Source organism: Notamacropus eugenii, chromosome 4, assembly GCF_028372415.1.
Source record: "Notamacropus eugenii isolate mMacEug1 chromosome 4, mMacEug1.pri_v2, whole genome shotgun sequence".
Classification (NCBI taxonomy): Eukaryota; Metazoa; Chordata; class Mammalia; order Diprotodontia; family Macropodidae; genus Notamacropus; species Notamacropus eugenii.
Window position 1 is genome coordinate 421543087 of NC_092875.1, and position 10399 is coordinate 421553485.

The 10399-nt window shown below is 34.0% G+C and overlaps 1 protein-coding gene across 4 annotated transcripts in view; it reads left to right on the plus strand.

Moving 5' to 3' along the window:
- Positions 1-10399, plus strand: part of RICTOR (RPTOR independent companion of MTOR complex 2) — a 129631-nt gene that overhangs the window by 114593 nt on the left and 4639 nt on the right. For all 4 annotated transcript variants that reach the window (XM_072605765.1, XM_072605767.1, XM_072605766.1 and 1 more), the window contains 6 exons: positions 3308-3485; positions 4411-4492; positions 5266-5499; positions 8170-8322; positions 8970-9093; positions 9636-9774. In XM_072605765.1, the coding sequence (XP_072461866.1) occupies positions 3308-3485; positions 4411-4492; positions 5266-5499; positions 8170-8322; positions 8970-9093; positions 9636-9774 (910 nt within the window). The remainder of the gene's footprint in view (positions 1-3307; positions 3486-4410; positions 4493-5265; positions 5500-8169; positions 8323-8969; positions 9094-9635; positions 9775-10399) is intronic.

Below are 10399 nucleotides of genomic sequence, written 5' to 3' on the forward strand. Positions count from 1 at the left end.
TTCTTGAAGTGAGTATCTTATAAGCATATAGAGGCCAATGTGAGTAAATGTGGATGACTCAAAGTACAGTTAATAGGGGAAAGGTGTGCATGTTACAAAAGTCTGAGGTGTTTCAAAGGCCAGTTGAGTTCAACTTATACATAAACAAGATTCCCCTCTATCCCATAGAAAACATATGGGCCAACCTTGCTTGATGATCTGAAATGAGCAGAAACTCAGTACCTTCCAGGACAGCTCATTCATTCTGCTTCTGAATATTTTTAATTTTTAGAAAGTTTTCCTTACAGGAAACCTAAATTTACCTCTTTGTAACTTCTCCCTTTTGTTCATAGTTTGGACCTTTGAATCCAAGTACCAAAACCAACAAAACCATAATCCTTCTACATTACATAGTTTTCCAGATTTTTTAGATACTTGAAAACAATGAAACCTTCTCCCCCCTCCACCCACATGGACCTTTCTCTTCTCCCCCTCCTCTCCACCTCCCACTTCCATTTTCTAGGCCTGACGCTCTTTGTTTCTTTAATTGAGCATCATGGAATGAACCATGGAATTGCCGTTTACCATCTTGGTTATTACACTTTATGTACTTTGCAACTTATCAATGTTTCTCTTAAAATAAATGAAGCTCAGTACTTCATATATGTATAGTAGGACTTTCACTCCATAGTCCTAGACACTATGCCTCTCAATGCAGTTTATCTTTTATTTTCTTTTTTATTGCTGTCATGTCACATATGTGGCTCACATTGCAGAACTTGTAGACCATTAATTAGAACCTCCTACATTTTTTCTCGACCAATTGCTGCATCCCTCATTTTGTACTTAGGAAGTTTAATCTTTTGAAACCCACATGTGAGACCTCAGTTATCTTCATTAAATTTCATCTCACTAGATGTAGTCCAGTGTTCCAACCTATCAAAATATTTGAGTATTGATTCTGACATGAATTGTGTAAGTAGTTTCTCTCTGCTTTGCATCACCTGTAAATTTGATAAACATGCCAATTATATCTTTATTTAAATCATCAATAAAAATGTAATAGGACACTGAAGATCACAAGAAGGAAAGCTTTGAGGTTCCTGTTGAACCCTTATTGACTTCTTTTTGTGTCTAAGCCTTGCAGTCCTTGGTCTCCCTAATTGTACTATTATCTGGAATCATATATTCCTATGTGTCTTTTCTACAAAAGTAGCCAGTTTAATAAGCCTCTCAAAAAATAAAAATAAGTTAAGTCTGGCAAGACTTATTTTTGATGAAGTTTTGCCAACTCTTAGTTGTCTTCCCACCCTTTCTAAATGTTCGCTAACCTATTATATTTAGGGGGGAAAATGAAATCCTTAGGTTCACACTGAAGGTCCTCCACTGTCTAGCTCTTACTGCCTACTTTTCAAGCCTTATTTCATACATGTATATATTTTCCCCATCTAGTCTGCATTCCAGCCAAACTAATCTTCTAGTTCTTGAACTCAACCACCAATGTAAATTCTTGTAAGCCACAGTACCCCATGCCTTGGATGTACCGAAAGCTCACCTCAAATGCGAGTTCCTCTCTAGCTATCCCAGATTCATCCAGCTAAAAGTATATACTCCCCCAGAGCACATTGTTTGGACTATTCTGATGCCTCTGTTGCTTTTTTTTTTACTAAGGCATGGAGGAAGTTTTAGTCTTGATATGTAGAGTCAGGGATAATAAAATGATGAATGATAAAATCTTGGATGCCTGCAGTAGTGAAATAAATAAAACTGCTTGATGTCTTACTCCAGTGCTTCATTGTGGCATGAAAGTGATACTCCGTTCTTGAAGACTATACCAGTAGATTATAAGCTTTGATGCCACCAGGTTTGAGTTTGTCCTAATTTATTAGCCTAAATAAGTGTCAGACCAGGTAATATAATTTTCTGGTTATTCCAACTGGTCTTGAGAGGTTACTAGGTGCCATAATTGGAGGGAGTATCCAGGTAGTTGAAATCATTAATCTTTTGAAATATTGGAGTAAGAAGTAAACTAGAAGCTAGAGTGAAGAAGGAGAAAGCACCTTCCCTTTCTTGCGGCCAGAAGACCTAGTTCTTTTGTTTAGTAAGTGGTAGATTTTGCACAAGTCGTATTACCTCTCTCAGCCTCTCTCTCATTAGTAAAATTAGGATAATACCCATTTCACTGAGTTCTTATTAAGATCAAATGATCTGTGCTTTGAACATTGTAAAGTGCTGTATAAATATGAGCTATAATGATGTTGCAGAATAAACTTGGTATTAAGCACAAAAAATGTAGGCATTGCTTTAATTTTGTTTTTTGTCCATTGATTGGTTGCAGCCAAGACCACTTAGTAAGTGTATATATATGGTCAAGAAGGTTGTTGTTTGGATGTAGGTTGAATTAGATAACTTCTGAGATTGAAGGTCCCTTCTATCTTTTGAGGTTCTTGACACATTCACATAGACTTGTCTTTGCAGACGTTATTTGCCCCCATTAGAATGTAAGCTCCTGTAAGAACTGTTTATTTAGTAGATTAGATCTTATAAAGATGAATAATTTTGATTGGCTTCTGCTACCCTAGAAATTTTATGAGAAAATAGTTAACACTAAAAGATTTTGAGACAGCTAAGTAATGCAGTAGATAGAGCACTGGGTCTAGAGTGAGGAAGACTTGAGAAATCCAGACTCAAAACACTTACTAGTTGTATGACCCTGGGCAAATCACTCAACCTCTGTTACTGCCCAGGGTTGTTATCAGGATAGAATGAGATAATATTTGTAAAACTTTGTACACCTTAAAGTGGTACAACAATGCTAGCTATTATGGAGTCATCGTTTTTTATTGTTCATAACTGTTGTGCTTTGTACAGTTATTGGTAGAGGTGTCCTTAGCCCTATAGCCCTAAACTCTTGCTTTGTTTTATGTGCTAGTTATGTGTGGCCCCCAGGCTACAATTCTAACTTTTGAGATGTTTCAAGAATTAGAGGTAGAGGTAGTATTTGGCAGCTGGAGATTATCTAGTTTTCTGCACTTCTAAAATCTTTATTACTAGAAAGTATAGCCACTTAACTTCTTGATATTCATGTAAGGCTATTTTAGGTAACTTCTTGGGATATTTAATACATATTAATAACACTATAAATAAGCTTACCATAAAGTAAATGTTTAGGAATATTTAGTATTGCTTAACTATCCTCAAGTAGTCTGATTTTGGCCTTTCTTGGTGCATCTTTTGTTAAAGGTGGGCAAAAGTATAAATTCCTTTGTGTAGTAAGATGACAGATCATACTAATTCAGTGGTTTTTTTATTCTTCATGGTATTTTAGGTTCATGAAAGCTTTAAGTTATGCTTCATTAGATAAAGAAGATCTGTTAAGTCCTATTAATCAAAACACACTGCAACGCTCCTCCTCAGTTAGGTCCATGGTATCCAATGCTACATATGGTAGCTCAGATGATTACATTGGACTTGCTCTTCCCGTGGACATCAACGAAATATTCCAGGTACATTCATAAATGTATTTTTTCTTAAGAATTAGTACTGTAATGAATATTGATTTCTGCAGGTGTGATTTTAAGCTACTTCATGAAAGCAGGAAGTTGTCCTACTATATAATCATTTATCTTCCCTCTCCTCTCACCCTTGATCCCCTACCATATTCCTTCTCTTCATCACCATGTCCCCTTTAGTCTCTGCTCTCTGTGTTCCTGTTGCTTTGTAGTCTGATATAGGTTCTTTGCTGTGTTATGTTTTTGGTAGCATATGTCCCTCTTTGGGTAACACTGGGTTAAGGAATTCATGAGTTTCATGAAGCATTATCTTACCTCTTCATTATAAAGCAGGCATAATTTTTTTAGTAGTCATTTAAAATTTTGAGAATGTGAAAACTTTGTCATTGCTCCTCTCAGCTTTTTGAATAGAGGAAGCAGAGTGGCACCCTGGGAAGAGCATGGCATCTGGAGGCGAGAGGACCAGGGTTTGCATTTGAATCTGTGCCTTACTACCTGTGTGCACTTAGTCAAGTTCCTTAACCTCTTTGGAGATCAGGTTCCACGTCTGGAAAGTGATGGAATTGGACTTGATGTTCTCTGAAATACTTTATAACTCTAACACTATAATCTTACTCATTAGATCTATTCCAGCCTCGACTAGTCTTCTTTGGGAATTAAAAATCTATCCTAGAGACTTGATAGCCAGTTTTCATGTATGTTATAGAGGGAAATTTTGTTCAGGTATTAGTTGAACTAGATGACCCTAGAGGTCCCTTTCAACTTTAATATGCTATGATTATGAATAATTTAATAATCTTCTTAATTTTTACATTGTAGATTTGTGTACTGCTGGCAGTTTTTTTAAAAAGTCATTTGTTTTGAGAAATGTTATTTTCTTTCTGGAGACAGTTCCCATGATCTTATTTCAAAATTTTAGGTAAAGGATATTCCTTATTTTCAGAAGAAAACTATACCTCCATGTGATGATCGTGTTGTGAGAGTACTACCTGATTCAGGAGGTAATAAATATTATTTATTCTATTCATAACTTTTCATTAAATACCGTGTTATAATTTACAGTTAGGTGTTTTAAGAAATACATTCTGTAGTAGTTTTTGTTGAACATACGATGCTTTAAAAATTCTAGGAATTTCCCTTTTTATGTCACCTTAATTTCAAATTACAATACTTATTCTCAGAGTTTTGCAAGCAAATGTTCTACCAAAGCAAACAAGTCCTTTTAATTCATAAGAAAGTAATACTTGAAGTGCCTAAAATCTAAATGGCAAATACACCTAAATTGGAAAAGCTTAAATGTCTAATTACTCTAGTGCTTGCCTTCATCTATATTTATAATCATTTTTTATTCATTCTAAAATTTTTTCTGTACAAAGGTATTACTCTTCCTTAAACACTTTTCTTCTTATGGATGATAACAATGACTATAGATGTCTTTGTGTTATCATTTTACATATCTGCTTTTTTTATTTGTACCCAAAATTCAAGCCACAAAGCATGAATGCCAAGGTTAGACTTAAATGGTAGCTTTTTATATCTTTAGAGCAAATTATTAACATTTTATTTCTCATTTCTCATGACCTTCCTTCCTGTATTAAAATTATGTTCATAATGGCAGAGATAGAGTTCTCCTTTTTGTTTTATCTTTCCTCTTTCCCATACTCAAAAAAATTGACCTATCCTAAGATATTGAGAAAGAAGATTTTAATTGTACCAAGTATTTTTTAGCCCTCACATTGTTTTTTCATTATGTTTTATTTTTGTCTCTGAGTAGGTCTTCCATCTGGTACTGGAGATCTTGTAAAAAGTCCATTTCAAATGCTCCGACAACAGATTAGTCTCACAGAAATAATGAATACAAGCCATTCCGATGCTTCTCAATTTTTGGAAAATACAGAAGACACAGGGCTACAGGAGCACACAGACGATAATTGTCTTTATTGTGTCTGTATCCAGATTCTGGGTTACCAGCACAGTAGCCAAGTGGACTCAACCTATACTCACACAGGTTGGTATTTCTGTTCAGGTTAGGGAACCCTCTGAAACAGAATCTTTCTCTCTAAGATATGAAGTAGGTTCAAGTTTTTAAATGACTTTTTTTCTCTCATTATAAAACAAATGACTTATTTCTTTTAAATGAGTGTATGCTACTATAGATCTTAACCTCCCTCAAAATATTGCTATAAACTCACAGACTTGTGTTAGCCTTGTCAGCCACCACAAAACTAAGGAAGAAAGGAAAGAAACGTTTCACAAAGGATTCCAAGGTAACCTAATAAAAATTTGGTAAGATCTTTAGTGCACATATGGAAAATGGGAACTCTGTTTTCAGAAGAACTTAACATCCTGTATGATCATAGGTTTGGTGCCCGAATGGTCTTAGAAGTCATATAGAGGTATTCCCAGCAAGTAAGGCAAAACTTAAAACTAGTGTTTTAAGTTTTTAAGTGTTCACTCCTATCATGCAGTGAAAAGTTAGATATGGTGTAATCATAGAGCATCTTAATATAGATAAATGGTGAAATGGCTTAATTTTCAAAAATTGAATTTAGTTAAAATTTTTTAGGATCAAATCTATTGCCTAAAGTGAAATGCCTTTGTAGTTAAATATCTTGTGTTACCACATCTTTGGTAATGAAACTCAGGCCTAAAGAACTGAAGAGACTTGCTCATGGCCATTCCTCCTTCAGCATCTTTGCTTAAGTCGTCAAGGAAAAGTTACATGACTTCAGAGTGCCCAGTTAGTCCCTTTGGGATCAGACTTCCTTCTTGTGTAGTTAGTACTGTTTACCCTCTCCTTTCCCGCTCTCCCAGCAATAATATACTAGCTAAGCTATTAAAAAACAAGAAACTTACTAAGAATAAAGACAAATCATAATCAGTCACCGGAAGGAGATAATCGAGAAACTGAAAGAAGAGAGTGTGCCAGAATGACATATTTCATTTCTTTTTCTCCTTTAAAAAGTATTTTATCATTAACTTATTTTTCAACAGTAACAACACCAATTAATTTGTATGCATGTGCAATTAAATAAAATTAACAAAAAGACTTAACATCTCAACATACCCATTTAGTTGCTTAACAATTTTGTACATCACTCAAGAAAACCAACCAAGACTATTATCTCTTGCAGAGTTTGTTTAAAGTATAATAGAATACCTTCTGTATCCTTTGTATTTTGCTGTCCCATAAAATTACATTTTCAATTTGATGCTGCAGCTAGAGTAGCTGGTTAGTTATTTTTATTGCTAGTGGGGTTTTTTAAGTATGCATTTATACATTTTCAGAGAGGTTCAAGCAGTCGTTTGAATTTCAAAATTTGAGGTGTAGTTACAGTGTACCCTTATTGTGGACTTGTCATTTCTTTGATATTAAACTACTTAAAACTTTTATCACTTTTTCTATGAGGTATTCTCTTTTTGCAAATGGGAAATCTGAAAAAGGAAAAGTTATGTCTGAGTCAAAGACACTGTTCTTCTAGATTCCTAGTATTTTTAAAAAATCAACATATAAAAGATTTAGGGGTAATACTTAAAAAAACAGATAAAGCAAATCATACAAACACAGCGAGGCAGTATGGTAGGAAAAACATCTAGTGAAAGATCAAAGAAATTAGATACAGATACTAATGTTGCTTTTACCTGTAATTAATAGTATGATGTTGGGTAAGACTTTTAAGCTCTCACTATCATTTTCCATAAAATACAAGTGTATTAGAATTGGACTAAATGATCTTTTCCTTCCACCACCAAAATTCTGTGATTGCCTAATGTTAATTCCTAAAATAATGGCAAAAATTTTTCTTATTTACAATTGTTTTAGTCCACTAAGTCAAATTATGTAGATGTGCTGGAAAATTTTTTCAAGAGATAATTGGTGTCATATGAATCGTATCACATTATGTTCTAATATCCATGATTTGGCTATTTATGTTCCTCTCCTTTTTCCTCTATTCATTTATAAGCTTCTTTAGATCAGAAACTATGCCTTTTATTTATCTTGTATTCCTAGCATCTAGCACATTTTATTGCGACCTATGATTTCATTGATGTAGGGAACTCTCATTTTGGAATTTCCTTTTCTACCAGTGAGGATAAAGCAACTCTTCTGCAGTATTTAGTTCTAGAGAGTGACTTCTAAAATTGAGAGGTTAAGTGACTTGCCAAAGGTCACACCAGCCCTAGCCAGTATATCAGAGACCATAATCAAGCCCAGGCTTTCTAGCTCTGAGGCTGACTGTCTTCTACTCCAGAAGACCTCTCTGAATGACAATTTTTAATTGACTTGAATTATTGAGGCAGAGAAAGTTTACCTCCAGTCAAATAATAATTCAGGAAAATGCTTTTGTGGTATAGTAACTGATACCTAGGAAACATGCTCCCTCAGTTCATTTAGCTCATTTACACTAATTGTAAATTATATTTATCATGAAATTGAATTAGTAATTTATTAGAACATCTTATATAAATTATATCATATAAATTTACTCTTTGAGTCTTCAGTAAAGAGTTGTTAAAAACTGAAAGAGAATTAGAAGTAAGCCAAACCTTTCTCCATCTTAGATAAATTTAGATAAAAAATAAATTCCTTGTGTAAATTAGTTATGAAGGATTGTCATTTGATTTAGTGACTAAATCTTGAACTTCCTTTTATTAAATTAGTAGTTGTCTTCTTCAGACTTTTCAGACATTCCGTATCCTGATTGGTGTGGGCAGACCATCCACAATCATCTAGATGTTGTTTCCTCAAAGTTTTCTGGGATTTCAGGATGCAGTGATGCTGTATCCCAGGGGTCAGCCAGTAGCACCAAGAGTACAGAACTGGTATTAGGTAAGTTTGCAGAGCTACAAGAAAAAAAGCTTTAGAGAAACCTCATATTTTAATAAGTAATTACATACAGCATTTAAATGAGAAGTACTGTGCAGAATTTCTAGTCTGTCTTCATTCTTGGTGTCATCTTCTGGGATACAAAATTTAAGTTACTTTATGCTTATTCCTTTGAGTCAACTCTCTGTTCCCCACAGCTGATCAATTGACATGTCCAATTGATTCTCCCCCATAAGATGTCTTGTATCCATCTCCTCCTGATGCCATCTTGGTTCAGGCCCTTAGAATCTCTTATAATATTTATTATAAGCTAACTGCTCTCACTGCTTTTAGTCTTTCTTTATTTCTATCTATTCTTCATATAGCAGCGAAGATAATCTTCCTAAAGTAGAAAACTGACCATATTACTTCCCAGTTTAAAAAACTTCATTGCCTCTAGGATACGACACTTAGCCTGTCATCTAAAGCTCTTTACACGGTCTGGCCCATTCTTTCTTGTTTATTAGCATTCCTCTCCTTACCATTGCCCTAAGAATTAAGGTTTTTGAGGAGAATTATCATTTAAAAAAAAAAAATCTTTGTACTCACCACCACCTGGCACAGTGAGAAATTCATTGAATTTTACTCTGAAAAAAAAATTTTTTTTCCAGGAGTCAAGTCAATTCCAGATGATACACCAGTATGCCGTATACTCCTTCGAAAAGAAGTGTTAAGATTAGTTATCAATTTGAGTAGTTCAGTAGGAACTAAAGGTCATGAAACAGGACTTTTAACGTGAGTAAATAATGTATGCAAATTAAATTCACCTGTAGTATTTGTTTTGGTTGTTTCTTTTTCTGACTTCAAGAAGAAATAGGGTAATAAAAATTTAGAGATTGCTTTACATAATAAATAGCGTATGGTGATTTCTTACAGATTAAATTTAATTCCTTTAATTTCCTCTCTTTTTTTCAAGCTTTGTTAAGGCACTTTTTTGCAAAAATTTTTAGAGTACTTTATCAAGTCAGGATCACATCGTGCAGTAGGAAATTCAAAGATGGTCCATCAACATCTTTAATTTCGACTTTTAGAATGTTGAAATATATTTTAAAAGGTAACTAAAGTGGCTTAAGAGCAATGCTAAATTTGGATATAACTTTTTTCCTAATAAAAATAATCTAAAAGGTCTCTTTTTTGTAAAAATTATTTATATTAATTACTTTAAAAAATCATACCCATCAGTGTTTAATTGGTGACTCAGCTATATACTTGAGAAGTGTTTTATAATTAGGAACTACTTATTTTTCTAATTTAACAAATCTTTTCTTCCATTTTAGAATTAAAGAGAAGTTTCCTCAGGCATTTGATGATATATGCCTCTACTCTGAGGTTTCCTATTTGTTATCACATTGTACTTTTCGACTGCCATCTCGCAGATTTATACAGGAGTTATTTCAAGATGTACAGTTTTTACAAGTAAGGAGAAATAGAAGTTGTATTTCTTCATTGCTAATAATGAACAAAAAGTTCTTAAATGTTCACTTATATAGACAGTGGACATTTATTAACCACCCACTGTTGTAACATACTGGGCAAAGACCGATAGTTCTTGTTCTCAAGGAGCTTATGTCTGGGGTAGAGATACAGCCTGTTCATAGCTAAGTAAATACAAAGTAATTTGGGAAGTACTGAAAATAGGGATTTTTTTCACTTTCCTTCTAGATGCAAACTTGGAATCTTATCGTAAAGTATCAATAGTAATAGAAGTATAATAGTATGCCAAAAAGTACATATGTTAATCAGTGTCATCCACTAATTCCATCCACACAATTTTTCAGCTGTTGATTCTGGTCCCTAAAAGGCAAAGCATCACATATAATAAATAGTTTAAGAAAAACTTTTCTGGCTAGAGAACTATAGGTGAGATACCACTGTTTTACACTCAGGAGGACAAAAGGAGCTCGATCCTCTTTCAGATGCATTATTCTAAGCTAAAAAGACCTAGGCACTTTTTAAATGTATCCGTCTTGCTTAGAACGCACACAGAAGTTGTTAGAGTTTTTTTTCACATCAGGTACTTAAACATGTGTAGTCATCAGTC